Here is a 23,456-nt window from a genome sequence, read left to right on the forward strand (position 1 = left end):
TGTACACCGAGTACAGAAAATAATAAAGAAAAATTTTCTAAAAAAAACTATTTAGAAACTCTCTGTTGCTTCATAAATGTTATGCAAGTAAATAATAGATTTTTTTTTCTTTGCCATACTGCCACATAGCAACACCCCCATTCTAAATCCTCTGGGCCCAGAGATATCCTGTTTCAGCTGTACATGAATTATCCAAAGTTTTAACACTTACATGTACCTGTAGCTATACCTTAAAAAAATTATCTTCGTAAATCTACTGTATAATTAACAAACAAGAAATTGAAAATGTGGGTGCAGGCAAATATATAATAACAATGAAATCAGCACTAAGCGTGCAAATTAAACCTTCTTATGATAAAATCGACATCAATTATGCACCATTCAAACAAGAAATAAAGAAGTCCCACATGATTAGATATAAATTAGGTTTTAAACCACTATAATTTAAACATTTTACAAAGAGATATACAAGTAATGTGTTGCATTAAAAATTCAAATTTTAATTAAAACTTACCCTTAACTATCTACATGTAACTAAGGTAAATAAACATTGAGATTCAAACATTTAATGTAAGATTTATATATTACTTGCCATGACCTTTCGACAAAATAATGTTTGGGTCGTGCCGCAATCACCTTGCCTGAAGTAAACGTATTATTCCTACAAACATTGCATTTCTTGTTAAACATAATTTTTTTAAACATTGCTATTGATAGCCCTGTGAAGCATATATATCATGCAAGCATATAATCTTCTCAATAACTGAAACTACAATTCGCTCATCGCAGAGAGCATTTGTAGTATTGGGTTTGAAGACTTACGCATGAATAAGTAAGACGTTGTCAGATACGCCGGTATTTTGGGGACGTGAAGATCCATATTTCTGGAATAGTAAAAATGAATGATTCTATCATAGAGTTATCAAATATAGATAATAATCATAGCTCTATGTCTAAGGACAACAACAGTGAAACATATGGATTTAGCAGAAATAAAACTGATGATTACGATCCGGTAGGTTAATTTTTTTTAAAAATGTATTTGATCAAGTTTGTTTCTGTGTGATCATAGAACTTGCGAATGAGACCAAAACAAATTTTTGGGAGTTATTTTCGTCTGTACATAAATTTGGGGAAAAAGTTTATTATCTTATTTTATAGGAATTTGGGAATAATTTTTTTAAAGGAGAAATTGTAATAAAAATATACCAAGTAAGCAAGATGTTAGAAACAGCTAAAATGATTGGTTTAAGTGGTAAGTTCTTTTGAAAACCGGACCCCAGGTTTGCATTTTTCATTATGCATAAAAGAATAATATTTTCAAGCCAAAATTCATTCAAATTAAAATCTATTGACTGGCGACAAATTCTCAGATAGCAACTGTTCCTGGACAGTCTAATCGTGTATGCCATAATATCCACATTATTTCAGAAATATTCTATTCTGCATTTATTAAATAGCTACGTATAGGACTTAACTGTACGTTTCGATGCTGTCTTAATATTTTAGCTTTAAAACACCTACGTTAGTAAGCTTAATCTTCCACTAGCAAAGTATGTTAAATGATTATTTACAGAATGTGCCGTTTATCCTGCAGTTAAAACGTGTGCATGGATATAACGTCCTATTCCGTTCTTTTGCATTCAAGTGAAGCAATTAAATAAAAAAATGTGTATGGACGAATTAATTGAATTTCTTTATTGAGGTGTACAAGAGCAGATTCTCTTTCGCAAAATGTGCTGAAATAACCATGAAAATTAAACATACCTTGGTCTATTGTATACAAGTTTCTTATCAAAAAAATTATGAAAGAAAAATTCAATAAATGATAGAAGAAAAAATTAAAATTCCTTAATTGATCTCTTTAAAGTAAGACAGCACTGGGTGGCATTTAATGCGCATACCATTATTTGTGTTAGTTAGAATTTTAAAGTTTATACTGTACATGTAGGGTTTATTCGATGTATTTCTTCATTTTTAATTTAAGACTATTCATTTGTAATTGGGATTAAAATACAGGGCCCTTTTTTGAACGAATGGATTTTTTTGTAAACAATTAATGTATTTTTTTCCAGATTTAATAAAATGACGTATTCCATAACTCTGCAGATTTTGACTATGCGGTTTATTTAAGCTAATTCATATAGCTAATGGACGGTTTTCTGACTTCGCGTACACAAATCCGATTTTTACTGAAGACGAATGGCTGATCAAAGATACCGGTACCTGTCGAATGATGTCTGACATCCATACAGAGCTGTACATATCTATTAATTTGCTTAAAAGGATATTTTATTTGACAAGATTTTTGTATTCATATTTGTCAGAAATAATTATAAACGAGGGGGGGGGGGGGTTTAAACTTTTTAAAATTGATTTACCTTCATGAATTGTTGATTCATCTTTCTGTATAATTATGCATCGTACTTTTTCATTAGTAGGAGTATATGCAATCTACCAAACAAGACTTACTGATTGATTGATTAAGTCCTATTCAAGGATTTTTCACTCATATAGAGACGTCACCATATACCGGAGAAGGTCTTCAACTTTAGACCTATACTCCTATACTCAATTTAATTTTTTCTTTATTGCAGAAGACATACGTCTTATAGCAGTATTACAAGATTATAACAAAAGAGACGAAAATGGACGGTCAGTCCTTATAAATCTATATCATATACATACATATACAACCATGTTAACAGTATTCATAGATTATATGGAGAATGACACATACATGTAGATTAATGAAAAATAGTAGTAATAATCATGTTAGAATAATAATAATAAATAGCCAAGTCAGCAAATGACACAATATTATATGTTTAAATCATTTCTAAGCGCAAGGGCTTTATAAATGAATTTTCCCAAATTACACAATTCTTTTACATTGTTCACACTTATTAACTGTATTAATTTGTACATGGATGGCCTACACCAATAATACTTTTTTCAATAACTTTAATCGTAATGCCGTATACACCGGGCATACAAGTATAAAATGATATTCGTCTTCAATTTCAGTAGTACATGTACATGTTTTACAAAATCTTTTGTCTCTTGGTACATTTTTATGCCTACCTGTTTCAATAAATAGATTATGCGAGGACAACTCATTTTGGAAATACATATTTTTTGTACAGCTTTGGTATTGATTTTTCTAAATAATACTGTAAGCAAAAATTATACTCGGAACTCAGGGCTATCGTGCCAAGTCTACCGTGACAAGGGCCTCGGTTTTTAAGGTCTCATCCGAAAGACTTGTAACTTTCACTTCTTATGCCGGGCAGTTGGCGAAGGAACAGTCACTACCTCTGTATACGTCTAAGGTTTGACGTGGAACGTACGGTGAACGAGAATCGAACCTGGACCTTCTAATCACGAAGCAAACACCCTACCACTAGGCTACCCTCCAAACAAGTTATAATAAGATAGACGAATTCCTAAAACATATTAAACTAAAATACGGAAATGTTTAAGAAAATTGAGATTAATCCCCGTTCCATTTTTGTGCAAAGGAATATTGTTCACACCATTGTCACTTAAAGCAAAATGTATAGAGCTGAACAGTGAAAATAGTATGCGAACTGTATTGCATGTCAAACAATGCATATTGAAACATAAACACCATAGAATACACAGGGTGTATTACATGATAGTACAAATGGAAATTAATCGACAAATTAAGAGCTCACATCACTGAAATCCAGAGTAAAAGAAGGAAATCCAATTGTCGAATAATGAGTTAAGATTGTGGTGCCATTGTCAAATTATCACACTGTATATCTCGAATGGTTGCAAAATGTAGATTTTTATTTATAAGTTTAAATTAAGGTGAAATATCCCTCTGCTCCAATCTCACTAATTTTTTTTTTAAATTCCCAACATTGATTTTCACCAACAGCAATAGCATTAGATTCAAATGGAAAATAGTTTGAAGTATGAAGCGTTGCTTACTCTAATCACATTGTTTTCTGTGCTTGTAAAAACACGCATCAATGTTCTTCCAAATATTTTTTAGTGAAACAAATATTAATTAATTGATTATAAAATTCTGCATCTGAAATTTCTGTAACAATTAAAGGAATTTATGTTAAGAGATAGAAATATCTCAATTTCAACAGTTTAGACGAACTGAATTTAAATGTTTTAGGAAAACTATTACATGTATAAGTAATTAATAAAAATCTGGCACTAGAAAATAGAAATCAATATTTGTAACATAGTTCAGACTTGAATGAGTTGACTATATATTGGTCCTCATTTTGAAACTCTGGTAAGTCAATTCATTGCATTGCTTGGAATAAATTCCTTGGAAAGTTATCTCTCTTATCAGAGTGGTATTACACCTTAAAGCATTGCTTATTGCTCCATCTTGAAAAGAAATCAAAGCCCTCAATATTAATTTCTTTCCCAAAGGTGTATTTTAACAACAAAACTATTTTTTTAAAAATAACAATGATAAATTATAGCCATACTTATGAGAACGTCAATCCCTATTGACATTTAATGTTTTGATGAAACCTTTTTATCTATGTAAACAGAGAAAATGTGAAGAATCGAGTTTATGAAAGCGTAATTATGAAAATGGAATATGGCGAAATGTAATATTTTAACTACTTGTTTTATTTGCATCAGATTTTGCGTTTCATTGAATAAATACGTTTCAAGATATCTCCAGTGCATTACGTTATGAATGTAAGAACACAAGCCACAATTCTCTGAGTCTTTTATCTGGAACGCCTCAATTTGCCTTATGTGGATAACATTCATGTCGTAATTAATGATAGTTCCTAATTATATGCTGATACTTTAACATTATATGCTGATACTTTGACATTATATGCTGAACTTCATTTTAAGATGGTACTTTGACAATGCACTGATAGTTGATACTTCTTCATTATAATTATGCTGACAACTTCAACTCGACAATTAAAAAGGAAAACACCGGTGTCTATAAATAAATGTAGATTGTATTTCAATGCCTTCACTTATTCTTAATAATTTAAAACAAGCAGTTGATAATTGATAATAATGATTTGTGGACGAGTGTAATATTTTTGCTATTGCGTTTATATCATACAACAATTTGTCCCGTTTAAATCAATTTCAGTTTGAGGGATGGGGGACGATATCAGTATAATTATTGGCAAAATCCTGGGGGCACACAACCCCCCCCCCCTCCATCCCCGTTTCCAACGGGCCTTACAAACATCTTACATGCATATTACTCTAATTCCAGCTCACTGTGGTATAAAGTTTTAAATACATTTCGTCAAATTATGTAGGAGTGGGGGGGGGGGGGGATTGTCTGTTTGGACTAATATGCTATAAAACTCATCCTAGACGCATCCTAGACATTCGTTTTTTATACAATAATAATTGAGTAATGTAGTACTTTATATCCTCAATAGTGGTGTTTCATTGGGCTCAAATTAACTGCGTTGCGAAGAAACAAAAGAGGAGGGGATGCTCTTAAAATTTCAGAAGTTGCCTGCATAATGGTCGTTAATTTCCGCTAGTAATTCAAAATGGATTGCTAAATTAATTTTAGTTTAAAAAAAAAATGAAGATTTATTTTGACGACCAGCTGTATGAAGACTTTTTTCCAAGCTTCAACGAAGTTTTTCCCTTAAGAAAATACTAAAATAGGAAAACGTCAATTTTTCAAAGCTAAAATAACCATACCTTTTTCAGTTTTAATTCTTCATAATTGTTCTTGTCTGTCTCTACCACTATAAAATTACTTAATTTTTGTCTTTGATAGTCAAAAGAAAGAGTCAACCAAATATAGAATCACGGCAAACTTGACTTTTTCGAAAATCATTAATTCTGTTGTCTGTTTATCCCTAACAAAAAAAAAAATAATTCAGTAAACTATAGTTAATTATTAATAGTAAACTTTATTTAAGTATAGGTAATGATAACTTTGACATAATGAAAACTATGGTTAACGAGGCCTATAGTGATTACTTTGACACTTTGATTTACTATAGTGATAATTTTGACACTTTGTTTTACTATAATGATAACCTTACACTTTGATTTACAATGATAACTTTGACACTTTGATTTACAATGATAACTTTGACACTTTGATTTACAATGATAACTTTGACACTTTGATGTACTATAGTGATAACTATGACACTTCAGTGATCACAATGACACTATTATAGTGATAACTTTGAAAAAAAATTAATATACTATAGTGATAGCATTGCAACTAAGATTTACTATACTTAATACAGTAAAATATAATTTACTTCCTCTTATATAGTATTTTTGTTAGGGATCTCCTAATACATAGTCAAATGGAGATCGGGGTAACTTTCGGGATCATCAAATTAATGTGTGTTTAGAATAATATATATTTTTTTTTGGGGGGGGGGTGCTTATTCTATTTTAATCTATTTTTAAATAATTGTACATGTTCAGAAATAAGCATATGATGATAAAGTTTCAGCATATGAGGTACATGTATCAGCATTTAATGTTAAGGTACATGTACAATCATATAATGTAAAGGTATTTATCATATAGTGTCAAAGTATCCGCATGAAGAATAATTAGCATACTGGTATATTAAACAAAGTATCATTATATAATGAAGACGTATTACTATATAAAGGCAAAGAATCAGCATATCATGAAGAAGTATCAGCATAAATTTAGGTTAATGTCAGCTTATTATGTCAATGTATCAGCATATAATGAAGAAGTAACAGCATATAATGAAGAGGTATCAGCATATAATGAAGAAGTATCAGCATATAATGTAAAAGTATCAGCATATAATGAAAAAGTAACAGCATATCATGAAGAAGTATCAGCATAAATTTAGGTTGATGTCAGCTTATTATGTCAATGTATCAGCATATAATGAAAAAGTGTCAGCATATAATGAAGAAGTATCAGCATATAATGAAAAAAGCATAATTGTAGGATAGAATGAAGAATTAACACATACTTGCGGTGAAGAAGTTTCAATTACGACTTGACTGAGAGCCACATAAGGCAGTTTGGGCGTTCCAGAAGTTTAAATGCTTAAACAAAAGAAAAGAAGACTTTTCCGAAAATCTAGTTCTTGGAAAAGATTAACGCACTTGTAGACAAGTTTAAACTTTTCAGTCCATCTGGTACAAAAGTTCGTGTTTAATCCTGCAAAATTTAGGTAAAGTTCATACAGTTCCAATGTATATTAATAACCGGAAGTATCGGAAAATTTATTTTGTGTTTAAGGTTGAAATGCAACAGAAACTGAAATTTTATCAATTAAATCTTTGTTGCCTTTTTGTTATAAAGAGTGCACTTGCATACCTGCCTTTGAAATTTTTAGCAGATGTTACCCATTCCGAGCGAGTACTCTTGATGTACCTTATCTTACTGGATCTTACTAGATCTTTTACATATAATACAAACGCCTCAAGTTAAAGAAAGAGCATATATATGATAAATTGTCATGTACACTTAAAGGCATGTAATACCTACATGTATAAAAAAATGTGCACAATGTAACATTAAAAAAAAACATGTAGTTCAAAGTGAATTTTAATTTCAAACTTCACTTCAGCTTACAAATTTGTAATACGTATATGTTTTTTTTTTAAAGTGCAAGTAGTATTTTTTTATATTGAAGAAAAAAAGAACATTCGTGGCATTTATTGGGATTCAATTATCCCCTTGATTTAATGTTTTCTGGAGAAGTAGAGAGTTAGTACACAAGATTTCTGATGAACTAGAAAAAAAATGAGTTATGCGCATTTATTGTTCAGCTTGTGTATGAAATAATTGACGATGATACTCAACATTGGCGTCTGAGTAGCCTGAGAATGCAACACACTTAACTTCAGAATAATTTAGGCTAATTGTCTCTTCTTCCGCGAATAGGTTTGCGTTATCTTTGAGTAAGCTTAATCGTCCATAAAAATAAGTGCACTGTTTTAGATGGCTTCTGAAAGGTACGGACAATAAATGCAATAAACAAGCTTTTTTAAAAAAAAATGGGGGAAATATGAACAGGTTTATCTAACGTTTATTTTAATGATTTTCGAAACGTTAACGTTTCGTGCATGATCAATGTCATTATAAAAATAACTATTGTACATAAATCCTATGCAAATAAAAATTCAGTAATATATATAATGCAGAATCTCGGTATTCGTTTTTTTTTTTTTTTACATAAATATCAGTCGGTCTGTCATGCATACTTACAAAAAAGCCACCCCAAGTTCTGCTGATTAACCTTCTGCCAAAACATTGAAAGCTTATTTGAATTTTTATACGCTTTATGTACGGAATCCCCCCGCCCCCGGAGAAAAAGTGTTTTATATTCAGCCTGAGGAATCCATTAAGGCTTAAATATACTGATAAGGTTTAGTGAAGAATAAAATTCTGATCGAATTAAAATTCAGTAGCTTTTTATACACAAAATATAAGACAATCCCGCGTTTTTCATGCTTTCAACGTTTTGATCACTAATATTGTATTCAGATAACTTTAGCATCCTTTAACACAGTACTTTGGGATGTTTAAACTAAAATATAACTTCTAACAATATTATATTTGATAATTAAATTAAGACATGAGTAAATTAAACACGCTTTAGTGTAGAGTTTTATTCATTTTTGGTGCCTGCAAATACTGTTAGTTGTAATAGTACAATTGTTTTGCTGATTACAATAAACTAAATGTTTATTCGCAAGCATAAGACTTACTTCACACCCTTATAGATATTACAATCAAGTAATCTGTTAAAGAAAAAGACGATCCCTTGAGCAAATTTCATGTCCTGCTTCGTGATTATTTCATGATAAACTAAGAAAATTTGTTGAATTTTGAAATTTAATCTTTTATTGCGTAGATTTGTATGCTTCCTTTGATTTCGATCTGCTTCGTACGGAATTACTGGGGGTTCAATTCGGAGTAAAAGCAACTCAATTTACAAAAGCTTGTGTAACTGATGCATATTTAAAAATGTTATGATCATAGAGACAAGAGAGGAGTTTTGTATCTTTCATAATAATGTTAACTTAAAAATGTGAATGAAAGCTGAAAACGTTTTACAACCATTTTGCCCCTCCTTTGTGAGAAATTACTGATTATGTAAGTCCAATTGATAGAATTTCGGGATTCAGTTATATAAATATCAGTCAGTTTGTCATGCTTACTTATAAAATCCATCCCAAAATTCTGCTGCCAGGTTTTTATTTTTCAAGAAAGGGAATGCTTATTTGAAATTTTCCTTGAAAGATTTTTATTTTTTTTCTGGTTGATTTCCTTGTTTAAAAAAAACGTATATATAACTGCATCTTGTGTGAGAAATGGTCTATGGGACGTAAGAGAATCGCCTCAAACTCACATGTAGTAAGTGTCATGCTCTTTTTTTTCTCACCTAGCTTGCACTTTTGAAGTTAATGTTAAGAATAATTATTTTTACATGTATCTCTAACTGTGTCTTATTTAATCACTCTTCGAATGATTTTCAGTTGAAAAAGTAAATTACTGAAAAATCAATGGGGATGAACGAGGGCTTGTTACTTTTGAATTTTAACGAAGTGTATGGCCATTCATTCACGAGGCAAGTGATCGAGAAAGGGAATCTGAAGCATTAACTAAATGTAGTCTATGATATCAGTTCACAAGTGTTTTATATACTTAAGGGTTCAAAGTTAACTCTTACTTTTTTTAAATTCATTTGAAGTGCATTTAGATCTTCAAACGGTATATAAATCAAAGCGACAGGGTCATTATAAAAAGTGTTCTATCTAAGTAGAAAAGACGAAATTTCTTTTTTTATTCTTGCAGAATGAAAACTTTGGGGGTATTCTATCACTCAGGTTCATTGAGAGTTAAAGAGCATTTCTTTGATTGTTTCCAATAGTGTGATAGCGTTATTTTGTTTGCTTTAATTAGAACCCTAAGGAGATTAAAATTTGTGGAAGATAGGTGTAATTGTTGTTATTTCGTGTTATCCTATCCAATAGTGTCAGTATTTTACTCTTTATTATTTTAAACAGCTTATCTCTTTTATGTATTTTTGAACATAATGATGCAACAGCACGACCCTTTGTGAGATACAGAATACAAAGAGGAGATTAGATATAAAAAAAAATTATTTGCAGCCATTTCACACTGCGCGTACACTCCTGTATGCGGCAAACAGCTGGGCATAATATCGTGTAATTGATCAAAATATTGATGTAATGGACATCAAACAGCTTTTAAAAAGAAATTTATGGGTCTGTTCCGATCTCTTGTTGACGGACCCTTTGTAAGTCTCTGATTTGATGATTTGCATTTAATCTTTGAACGTCACAAACGATCGATTCAAACCGTTCGGTGTTTGAAATTTACCAAGATTGCTTTCATAATCTGGACTTCTATTATACACGATGCATTCATAATATTTCTACAGTGAAAAATACATACTTACAATTGAACTTCCTACTGAAGGGTTTCAGTTGAGTCTTTGCTTCCTTATTTGGAGATATAGTAGATATCAATAAAGATGAAAGTTATAACACAAACAGCATTAGTAAAAAAAAAAACACACACAATAACAACAGCCAAACAAAAGGAAAACATGCAAGTCTTTAATACCATGCAAATACAAACACGATTTAATCAATGTTAAAATTCTGTAATATATCATAGTGCGCATGTCATCCATGTGACACGTGTAATTAGTTCTGTGCCTTTTACCTGTGACATAATTATAAAGTAATAATATACATGTATTTATTTATCTTTTTTCAGACTCCATCGGTAGTTTTCCTGGCAACAATTTTCCCATTCATGGTTGTAGGGAATATTGTGGTGCTTACGCTAATACTCAGAAAAAGAGGACGTAAAAACCGTATGGACATTTTATTTGCAAACACGGCATGTGCAGGTATGTTTAAGAGAACCTTTTTGTAACAAGTGGGGTATAAGGGACATATGTATCAGACTGGATTTAGAGCATATGTTTTGAAAATAAAACCTTTTGTTTTTAAGTGACATGATAAAAGCTGGCTGTATACAATATTAAAAATACAGGCCAAAACTACAAATATACTTACACTTTGCATTATTTTTTCAGATTGCTTTCATGAGTACCCATATGAAATTCAAATTAGCACCGGTTTGTGCATTATTTAGTTATTAATCATTTAGATTCTATGACTCAACCCTACTGCATTCCTTAATTTAATTTGGCAACAACAACAACAACCAAAAAAGCCATGATACAGACTCAGTCTTCTAGTTATTTGACATGAAAGTGGAATATACCTTTGCTAGGGAATTCTATTCTCTGAAAAACAGTTTAAGAAAAGGTACCTTAAATCGGTTTAATTCCGTACTTCTGCAGAATTACAAATTTACTATATATGATGTTCCCTCAAAAACTACGGAGACAGTATCATTCTTCGTCATATGATTTTCAAGAACTTCAAAACCAACAACGTTTTATATGTAAAAACATTAATTCATCGATGTGTGAGGTTTTATTCTATTCGATCAAATTAATAATTTTATTTTATTTTAAAATCAGCTTGTTTTGTGACCACTTTTAACAATTTTAATAACTAAACATAAGGTCACAACATATTACACAAATTTTTCTCAAAGTACTCCGTGGACTGTCATTAGAAGTTGCACTCTTTTTGTTTTGTCTTCTTCAGTTAGGAGTCTTGTATCTATTTTCAAATCCAAGTCGTACACCATATAAACCATTGACTTAAGTTCCGCAACAATGGCACAGTTTCATGTTCCAGATGTTACCAGCTCCTTTGACAAGATTCTCATTTATAATCCGTTTCGTTCTGGGACGCCCAGCGTCATATAAATGTAGAGTCTATACCACTCAAAAACGTCATGCGCACATGCATGGCTCAATTTTGCCATCAATTCTGCTTTTTTTTAAAAAAAAGCAGTTTGAATTAGCATTTTTCAGAGTGCAACTCAAACTTTTACCGCTATCCGCTGTTCTGTGTGTCCTGCCAAGTCTTCTTCTTTCTTTCTTTTTTTTTTTTTTTTTTTTTAGACTTTAATAATAAGCTACCAGCCTTCTGTAATTGATTTCTGTTCAACAAAGCAATATATTATTTTACAATTTGAAATTACATACAAAACTTTAGGTCATTTTACAAGAGATATTATTATTTGTAAATTACTAAATTTTGAATTCTTAAACAAATCAAGATTTTTTTCCTTATTAAATTAATTAGACTGACTGATAAAACATAAATGACAAAATTCTATGCATGTTTTGAATGACAATGACAGGTATTGTTCATCTGCAAAGGAATAGACTCCAGGCCACCAAAAGTATGTGTTGAAAAATGAGTGCGAGTAAGAGCCTTTTTATTTTACCCCTGTAGAATTTTACTGTCTAGAGGGAATCCAGTCTTAAGTTGAAAAGAAAATGGTATTCATTTTAAATTAAATTCCATAAGAGGTAAAATTGTTCCCTTTTATTATTTATTTTTAAAACGCTTGGTATTCAAATGGAGCCAAAACATAGCCTTAAACATGTCATTGAGCAATTGGGAGTGTAACGCTTGCATTGCTCACTACGCATATATTGTTGACACCTTCAAATGCATTTTCTCCAGATTTTCTTTAGTTTAAATGAGAATATACTGCTGATTACTAAAAGTTTCAACGAATTCTGATTTTTCTTTACTCGTAATTGATAACCTATTATACAGAGCACCTGTCAAACCTCATGAATAAGATATTTTATATGCACTCCTTTAGGCGATGGTGTGAAAAAGATAAGATACACCAATATATTTTATTGTGTCACGAACACTTACCGTTAATTTAACCATAATTTGTTAGATATATACAGAGTACATGTAAATTGTCTTTTAGAAAAGAATTCCAAGTCAAAGAACACCAATCTTCTTCTTCTTCTTCTTTTTTTTTTTTTTTTTTTTTTTTTTGTAAATTAGGTAATTATCATCGACTTTTCAATATCCATGCTTCAGTTTGTTGGGTAAAATAGTATAATTATACAACTGCCGATAATAACTAAATCTAGCTGAAGACCAAATCAATTTCTGTTGGTTGTAAATGTCACATTTAGGCTTTATTTAATTATCACTTTAAAACCATCACAAAGTGATTATATCTTTTGAAAATACGATTTAATGAGGGAAGACTTCCCATGATTAAGATAAATTTTATAAACTACTCGCATTGAGCTATTTTCCCCTAATTAAAAAAATAATTAAATTAAATGTTCTTTATTTTTATCGTAGCCATTTTATCGACCGTTTACCACAATGGATAAAAGCACATGCACTTCGCATACACGTACGTGCATCGAAACAATGTTTTGGCCGCAGTTTAACGAGTATCATTCGATCAACCTCTCAGTCTCATAATTTCTACAAAGATAGATTTGGTTTAGATAAAAAGTATGATATTAACGTAAAGAATCATACAATGGTTGTTATATATTTTATTGATGGAAATAAACATGTGAGTGCTACATTGAATACAAGATATAGTAACTGGGTATCTCACCTCATGATTTCCTCACTCTCTATCTCTAAAAATTCACCCCTATCAGTTTCACCCATCTATCATTAATTCATTCACTGCAGCCAGCCTGTGTATGTTTATGTTTTACTGCTATATGTTTACGCTTTTACATCACTCCTTCATAGTTTATGAGTTTCAACCTATTTGCAAACATAACTTTGCTTGTGGTTTATGTCAACATCCCTTACCTTTAATGTAACCGTTTGATGAACTTATTCACACTACTGTCAATCATTTCTTCGTGCTTACCTGTGCTCTCACTTTCAACTGTTTCATACTTTTCGATAAAGATCTATTTCAACCAAATCTACCTCTTCAGTATGCTGCGTACGCTACCAAAACTTTTTAAAGTATACTATAGTTAACTGTAGTTAGAGATATATGTACAATGAAATATGAAGATAACAAAGAGTTATTAAGCTCAATATTCTAATTAAACAATAAAAAGAAATGGAGCAGAGCAAACATGGACCTCTAAAAACGTCAGAAAATGGGATCAGGTGTCATGGAAGAGTAAGCATCCCCTGTTGACCGGTCACACCTGCCGTGTGCTCCTTGTCATAATCGGGCAAACGGTCCTCATTATTAAGCTTTAATCTAGATTAAAATAATCCGTAGGAAAAAATCCGTAGACAATTCGGTGTGAAAATAATGGCCTAACAATTTGTATAAAATACGTCAACAACATTCGACTATTCGACTCAGTAGTAGATTGTATTTGCTGAAAGGTCATTGGATCGACCATAGAATTTTAGAAATGTTGACTTTAAATGAGACCGTTGATATTCTTTTCATCACCTTATATGTCAATAGCTTGCCTCGTTTTAGAAATTGTTCGTGCGTCTCGAATGAACTTGGAGACTTAAACTCCATATGCAGGTGATAATGGTATATTGGTACGTGACTGGGGGAAATTGACGGTAGAACAGTTGAAGTCGGATGTATCATAAAGTTTTGTTGTTATAGGTTACCATTTTCCAGTAAGATATCCAAATATGAAACAGATGTATCAGACTCTGTGGTACCTTTTACCTTGAGTTCAAAAGGATATATCAAATCAACATAGGAACAATAGTGAATGTTGTTGATTGCTAAACGTTGTCGATGAACCTAATTGTTGAATTAAAGGTCACAGCAAGAGACTTCTTTTCATGAAGTTTGTGAATAAATTCTGCTTCGTATGAATACAAAAATAAGTCTGTTTATAACGGGGTGCATTTAGAAACCATGGTAATTCCGGCAGATTGTTTGAAGAATTCATCTCTAAAACTACATAGATATTGTCAATCAGAAACTCAATCATTTTTAATATAAACTTCGGAGCATTTGTTTGTACAATCAGAATGTTTTTTAACAAAATAATTTTAAAAATGACCAATTACAAGTGAGGTAAATTTACGAGTTTCATTTTAATTTTAAAAGAAGCTGTCTATGATATGACAAAGTCTGGGCTTTAATTTTTCATGGAGAATAGTTGAATAAAGTGTTGAAAAGTCATCATCACCTGATACATTTGTGCATAGCTATATATAAAAGTACAGTAAAGTGATAACTATAATACATCAAAGTGTTAAAATTAATATAATGCGATTGTAGTAAATCAAAGTGTCAAAATTATCTCTATAGTGAATCAAGGTGTCAAAATTATTACTGTATTAAATCAAAGTGTAAATGAAAGTGTCAAAGTTATGACTAGAGTAAATGAAGATATCAAAGTTATCAAAGTAGTAAATCAAAGTGCCAAGGTTATCATTTTTATGATAGTTAATTATAGTTTCCATAGTGTCAAAGTTTTCACTAAAGTTAACTGTAGTTTATTCTAGTTAATTACATTTTACATGTACTATTATATTTTTGTTAGGTTGTATACATGTACATAATTGATATCCAAACGCAGTTCGATCCCACTTCTGACACTGCTGGAGATATAGAGGGTTGATAACATATCATCTGTCTCTAATTCCATACCAGTATCACAAAGTGCTGATTTGGGACCCCTGCCCCTGCCTCTGCTTCACACAGACCAGAGACCAGTCTCAATTCTACCTCTGGAACCACTTTTCTCATTTTTTTGGCTTTGAAGTGCCGAAATTTTTTTCGGCAAATTGATTGATTAATTGTATGTTGTTTTATGTCCCATTCGAGAATTTTTCACTCATATAGAGACGTCACCATATACCAATGAAGGGCTTCAAATTTTGACCTTTACTCGGCACTCAGGGCCATTGAGCAGTGAGGGATGTTTATCGTGCCAACGCCTGCCGTGACACGGGGCCTCGGTTTTTAAGGTCTCATCCGAAGGACCCGCAACTTTCACTTCAAAGTGCCGAGTGCAATGCGAAGGAACAGTTGCTACCCATTTTTTATCGACTTAGGTCAGTCGCGGCCGAGATTCGAACTCACGACCTACCGAGTGAGCTACCGTGACGGTCTCGGCAAATTGAAAAGATGCCAAGCTTTAGTTGACCTAGTTTAATTGCCCCGGAAACACTATAATATATATGCATATGTATTTGATTGAAAGAAAAATTAAGTAACTAAAACACAAATACTGATGACACTTACATGTACTTCATTTGAAGTTATGGTCTAGAAGAGATGCTTTTTGGTCAAATAATTTGGCCTACTAAAAGAGATGAAAAAATCCAGAACTAAATTCAGAAATAAGATTGACAATGTTGTGGAACAACACTAGTTGACCTTTACGTCTTATAACTCCTATAACAGGGATTGGTGTGTCCAGAGTGATGAAACCCTTTGAAATTAGAAAAATACCAATATTATATACAAGTACTTGTAATTGTGGATTCTTTAAAAAGACCTACGCATGCCATGTAAACATATTCTTCTGATGAAATATAATCAGAATATGAATACTCACACATTTGCCCTAGAAAGTTTCTAGAAGTTAATATTATATAATGGAGTGCACACTACTTTGATGCGTCATGGTCGGTGAAACACATGACTTATGGGAATTTTTTAGAAAGTCAATTGAACGTCATTGACCCTGAATATTATTACTAGAAATGTTGAAGCCGTTCATCTGTGATGCTCCGAATGTTACGCAGATTTTCTGGATGAATGGCATTTGACAAGAATATATAATCAAATCAACTTCTAAGTACATGTGTTTTTTTAAATCCTTGACCAAGTTTTCATAGAGTTATATCTGCACCTATTCAAAATATTTCATGTTCTTTCTTTTCAGGATAAATTATTAAAATATTTATATACATGTACATTCTAGATCTCTCCGTGGCATTGTTCCTGGTACTAAGTGACCTATTCTGGCACCAGTCTAAATATTGGTACATTGGTACTGCAATGTGTAAGCTAGTACGTTATTTTTCAATGGTTGCTACCTACAGTTCCAACTACGCCATCGTCGTTTTAAGCATAGACAGGTGTTTAAGTGTTGCCAGGCCAATGCAGTCAATTTCAAGAGGTAAGGCCATCGAAAGTCATATAAGACCGTTTATAATTTAACTGATCACCAATTTTAATTTCTCTCTTTCATTAAAAATTATGATGATTTTGCCTTTTCGTTGTTGAAAAACATTTTGTGATCCTTTGTTGTTGCAGGTCGTTCTATTTTGTATTTCTTGACCATTAGTCTGGCCCAAGACTTTCATGTACATAACTCTTAAACGGTTGCATCTAGATTTTAAAAAATAAGCTTGTATTCGATTAAAATGAATGGAAGATTTCGACAAAAAATGTTGAAAATGAATAATTTAATTTTAAAATGAAGTACTAAAATGCGCTTACATATAAAGGAAATATTGTAAAGATACTTGAAATAACTTGACAACAGCCAAATAAAACAAGATTTCAGCCAGCTTTAAGCATATTTATGCCTATAAAGCCTTTAAAAAGAGAAAACCTAGATTCAAAGTGGATTTTATCTGGATTTTTTACAGGTGTAAAAAGCTGCAGAGTGTACATAGGGATTTCATGGGGTCTCTCTTTTCTGTTCTCTATAAAAATTCCTTTTCTGTTTCGAATCCATTATCTAAATGGACCACCCCAGTGTGGAACTATACCAATGAGTCCCACAGAATGGCAGGTATGTAAATCTGTAATCCTGAAGTACCATTAGCGTTCCAGGCAAGTACTTTAATATCAGTGGCGGATCCAGGAATCTTGAAAGGGGGGGGGCGACCAGTTTGGGGTCGGGGTAGGGGTCCACAGCCACACCAAAACAAATTGACTTTTTAAACCTTATGTATATTTTGGACACAAAAGGGGGAGGGGCGGGCCCCCTGGCCCCCTCTTAATCCGCCATTGAATATAGTACATGTACAAGTAAAGTGGCAGCTGGCAAGTTATTCTTTAACGACGTACCATTAAAGTGGCATGCAAGTAATTCTATAAAAATAAAATATCTTATTCGAATTTCAAAATATATTTCTGATGCTTTTTAAAACCTCGACCCTGTATATTCCGAAAGTTTCAGTGGAACACATACTGACAGTGTTCATCTTTACGAAAAAGAACATTGAATTCATTTGCTTCAATAAGATCAAAATCATGATTTTAAAAATATTCACTTTTACTTTCAGTGAATGTTTTGCGAATATTGTACATTGAACATATTTTATTTTGCCAAATAAAAACCTGCAACATGACTGTTTTTTATAGATATAATAGTCATGTTGTAGAATTTTATTCATCAAAATTAAATGTCTATATTACTAAAAGTCCATAATTCATAACGTATCCCCTTCCTTACCTGACGATCATGACTTTGATCTGCATTTATTTACATTCACAATCTACAATACATTACACAATACATTAAGCTTTCCTCATATGAATTTGGTATTCTCTAGCATTTTTGTATACCACTAAATTATCTACTGGTACATTTCTTTTTGAAGAACATCTTCAGTGACTTTGACATGAGACACTGGGGAGAAATTCAGGTCTTCATTTAATGAAAATGAAGAAAACGAACAGTAATCAGGCTCAAAAATCCATAGAAAAATAAAAACACGGGCCTCTAAAAGTGTCAGAGGTGGGATCAGGTGCCATGGAGGAGTAGGCATTCCCTGTCGACCGGTCACACCCGCCGTGTGCTTCTTGTCATAATCTGACAAACGATCCTCATTATTAAGCTTTAATATGCATTTTAATAAATAAATTAAATGTTTAACTACAGAACCAATAATAGATATACAGATTTTTTTGGATTTAGTAATGATTACTATCTGGTTTAACTACACTTTGCCCATTTCCAGGAACTTTGAAAGATTGTCTGGATTTTGTTTAATAGTTCTGTAAATAAGTCGAAAGTGAGGGAATTGGGACAACTAAGATAAGTAATGAATTCCTTGAACAGAATGTAAAATGTATAATATTTTGTATTGAATTACTTCTTCTAATATGTAAGCATGTCATTAAGTTCGTTTTCTCTTCACTTCATTTTCCATTACAACTCCAAGAGATGTTGAATATATTCGTCAAAGATATTGTTATAAAAGCTTGTATTATTATAAAAAAAATATTATTCAGTAATGCTTTAGAAGCTTTCAGAAATTCAAACTTTCCCTGCTTTGCTTCTTAGTAAACATTTTCAGAGAGACAATGAAATCAACGCCTTACATATTTAGATTACTTAGCCCTATGTCACAATTTAACTGATTGCTGTATGACACTGGGGCAAAAAATTAAAACTGTAAATTAACTATTTTCCTTTAAAAAAAAAAAAAAGACGTTTCTCGTTGCATATTTCCGACATAAAGTGAAAATTTCCTCCCTGTTTTATTTTTACCCCTTTCACCTTTATTGTTAGTGTGCAAATTTAAAATGGGCCGAAGTCAAAGGAGACTCTTTAAAGCAACTGTCTGGGCAAATTTAAAAACTAGACAAAATCATTTGCATCTGGGCGAAATAACTATAACAAACAGTATTAGTCTTTCTTCTACACTTTACTCAGTGATCTGATATTAAGTGCATGTGGTAATCGCAACGTATGAAATGACAAAAAAACCCCGATGTCTTGAAAATGAAAATAGCATAAAGGTTACAATGAAGGAAGACGTAATGTAAACATGACTTTTTTGTTTTAGATTTACATAACACTAGGGGCTATTGCTATGTTCCTGATTCCCGCCATAATTATCACCATTTGTTACACGATTATCGTCGCCATTGTTTGGAAAAATTCTGAGTTTAGACTATCAGACACAGGTAGGTCTTGTTTAAACTTACTAAACGTACATAAATTATTGAGCGCACTCAAAATTTAGCACAATCTTCTTCATCAAGTGAGGAAATTATCGATGAAGCCCCTATCCTTAATCCTCGTCAAAATAAATAAATAAATAAACAAAAATGCTGTGCATGTACTGTGCTACAACATATTCCTTTTTAATTAACAAGTGTTAAAAATCAAACGTGGATTCTCAAACACTCTAAAGAACTTTTGAGAAATTTTTAAATCTATTCAGAAAACTTTTCAAAAATTAATATCATAGGATGACTTTATGACTTAATACAGCCACTCATGATCACCATGTTAAAATTAAGAACAGGTTTTTTGATATCATAGAAAGCTGCGTTTGCAATAAAAATGGAACTCGTAAATTTTCATATCTTGTGATTTGAATTATTCTGAATATTTGAATCAAGCATTATATTTGGTTATTTCACAATACCTGTATAATCTATCATAATCCATTGAAGAGTAAATCTTGATACTAGTAATTTCTACCTTAAGGGTCCTTTCTTTGCATGGAACGACTCATTTTATTCTATTTAGGGATTGAAATATTATTCAATAATATTATTTTGTTGTCCAAATGCGGGGAAAGTTTCGTCACTCAGTTGTTAAAATATAATTAAGATTTCTGACGAATGAAACACTGGAGACAGATGCATGTATTCTGAAGATTATGAGAACGTATTAATTGAAGCAAAGAAATAGTAGTTAGCTACATGTACTACGATACTAAGCATATATTTTGGTAAATTGACTAAAGATTAAGAAACGAGGAAATGTTTATATACCCCCCCTTTTTTAAAAAGAGATTTATGAAAATAAAAAGCGTTAGTAAACGTGTTAATATAATTTTTAGAAACTGAATACAGTTAGCAACAAAGGAGTAAGAAAAAAAAACATTAGACCTACTTAAAAATAAGAATATGTATCATATTTCTCTTAAGACGAACATAAAATTATTATTTTATATTTACATCCATTGAACAGTCGGTCTTTGAACCTTAAACTAGTTCGAGCTAGTTTTTTTAAACCGTTTGCATGATTAATTTTGTAAGAAGTTGGCTACTCCATCAATGTAACGTACGGGTCAGTTATAGAATATTTTACTCACTTTCACCCACTATATTTGAATAAGTAACAAACAAATAAAGAAACCATTATTTTATTTTATTTCATTGTTTAAATAAATTCTATTGCTTCTGAAAGGTTGAATAAGTTATTAAGACTCTTGTTAGAGTAACATTTTACGATTTCAAAAATTTATGAAAAAAAAACACACAAATATTTCTAAAATCTTTCTGATAATGAAATACTATCATAATGGAGTTTAAATTGTTATGAATTCAATACCTATGTTCATTAAGCAATACGTGAATACATGTATGCTGGAGTGATATTTATTACAGATGCAGCAACGAATCTTACTACGAAGAATATCAATTCCCAAGCAACTGTACCCATGGGGAGACATTCAATATCCCGTGCCAAAATTAAGTCGATCAAAATGACGTTTGGTATTGTAATTGGTAAGTACCTCGAATTATGTTTGTCCCCGCTTTCACTGAAAGTAGGGGATATTAATTTGGGTCGGTCTGTACGTCCGTCTGTCCGTTTGTCTTTCTGCGAGATACTAGTATCTCCCGAAGTCTTTGAGCTTTTTCTATGAAATTTTACATAGCAACTCCCTATGGCCTATAAAAGACCCCTATTGATTTTAAGGTTCAAAGGTCAAGGTCTTAAAGTTTGTCTGTTTTAACACTTTCGTTTCCTCACGATATCTCGAGAAGTCTATGAGATTTTGCAATGAAATTTTATACCGCAACTCCCTATGGCCTAGAAAAAATCCCTATTGATTTTGAGGTCGAAAGGTCAAGGTCGTAAATTCATAGATTCTGTCTGTGTGTAACACTTTCGTTTCCAGACGATATCTTGAGAAGATTTAGAACTTTTGCAATGAATTTTTATACCATAACTCCCTATGGCCCCGCCCGCTCCTCTTAAAGTGCCGGTGCCTTTTTTTTTTTTTAATTTTGGTCATTTTTAAAAAGTTCGTTGGAAATTGTTTGCATTGATCACGCTCAGAGTTTAAGAGTTACTCCCCGTTTGTATTAAAAGTCGCGTGACACTATTTTAGCAACAGTCTATATATCCATATTGGCATTTTTTATTTAGTAAATACATTTAATAACTCTGCAAATCCAAATACATTTAATAACTCTGCAAATCCAGGGGGGGGGGGGGTTCCGATCCCCCCTTCTTAAATCTGTGCATACTTTTTTTTTCTTCATCGGAGGACACAAATTCTCTGAATTACATGTAGCTTGCATTTATTATAGTCCTGCATTTCCTTTAAGTATATTTCAAGGGAATTCTCTCGTCATGGGTATTTGTACTCTCTCTCTCTTTCTCTCTCTCTCTAAAAGAAAATTACAGATTCTGTAGACATTTCAGAAATTTACATCCCAGTACTTCAATTTTGAAAGGTCCAAGGATCTTATGTTCAAAATAGTAAATATCAAAATTAATAAGCATTTGGGTAAAAACAAATAGAAACTCAAACAGTACATCATTAAATAAATGTTTCTTTAGTTTCAAGAAAAAAGTATAATACTTAGGTACTCCGTTTTGACAAATTCATGTACATTAACACTATTTTCTTCGTTTTTCAGCATTCATAGTGAGTTGGAGTCCCTACTTTATATTCAATATACTGGTGGTATATGGATACATAAATGTATCCGATTCTCGGACCTACCAAGTTTCCGTGTTATTTCAGACTTTTGCGCCAATTAATTCCGCAGTGAATCCTGTCATTTTTCTTATATTCAACGGCAAAAAATACTTTAAAGTGTGCAAAAAGGCAGACTCCTCTCAAATAGAAACAAAGGAGACAAACTTTTATTCACAAAATAATATTCACTGACACCCAAGAAATATATTTTTTCTGGTCTAGTTGTTAAACTCAGGTCAGTTTCTTTGTGATGTGACTTTACCTATGTTGGACAATGCTGATTGTTACAAGACAAACCAGAAACTTCAATCTCTGAGAAGCTTTTCAACTGACGAGATTAAAAAAAGATTGTAGTGGAAGAGGCAAAACCTCGATTGATATTTTATTAGTGTTTTCATACTTCTTCAAGCACGAAAATGTGAACTAGACTTGTCAAATAAGCGTACATAAGTAAAAGTTATTACGTATATATGACCTAGTTTATGATTCATATCATCTTTATAAGCACAGTCTACTAGACCCGTAGGGTTAAAAGGATGACTGCTCTGTCCTTCATCTTATTTTTTAAGAACATATTTTGAATGATAAATTGTACTGATGAACATATACATAAAATATATTAAATTTCTTTATAAAACAAAAAAAAAGAGATTATTTATTTATTTATTGATAAATTTAGAATCTACATTATAAAATAACAAAGACAGTTACATATACTTCTTTTTTTAATGTTATCTGATAAAAGTTATTTGTATCTACGGTTGAAAGTATCTGTTCTTAATTGTTTTTACTCATACACAATTTATTTGTATTTCACATTCATTTAAGAGTTTAATCATGGATACAGACGAAATATATTATTGTTCAAGTACATATATCTGTATTTCTTTTATGAAATCACCTGCATACGGGGTATATATCTCTCAGTTGATTCGATACGCAAGAGCATGCTCTACG

The 23,456-nt window shown here is 31.7% G+C and overlaps 1 protein-coding gene across 1 annotated transcript; it reads left to right on the forward strand.

Moving 5' to 3' along the window:
* The first annotated feature begins 801 nt into the window (after window positions 1-801).
* LOC133192603 (cardioacceleratory peptide receptor-like) lies at window positions 802-23,101 on the forward strand. The gene is made up of 7 exons (XM_061328596.1): window positions 802-1,015; window positions 10,765-10,900; window positions 16,793-16,990; window positions 17,466-17,611; window positions 19,617-19,737; window positions 21,175-21,294; window positions 22,438-23,101. The coding sequence occupies exons 1-7, from the start codon at window positions 899-901 to the stop codon at window positions 22,689-22,691; spliced, it is 1,092 nt and encodes a 363-aa protein (XP_061184580.1). The 5' UTR covers window positions 802-898; the 3' UTR covers window positions 22,692-23,101.
* The last annotated feature ends 355 nt before the right edge of the window (window positions 23,102-23,456 follow it).

This window comes from Saccostrea echinata, unplaced genomic scaffold (genome assembly GCF_033153115.1).
Source record: "Saccostrea echinata isolate AGI-Se365-2 ecotype Australia unplaced genomic scaffold, CSIRO_AGI_Sech_v1 ptg000025l, whole genome shotgun sequence".
Lineage (NCBI taxonomy): Eukaryota > Metazoa > Mollusca > Bivalvia > Ostreida > Ostreidae > Saccostrea > Saccostrea echinata.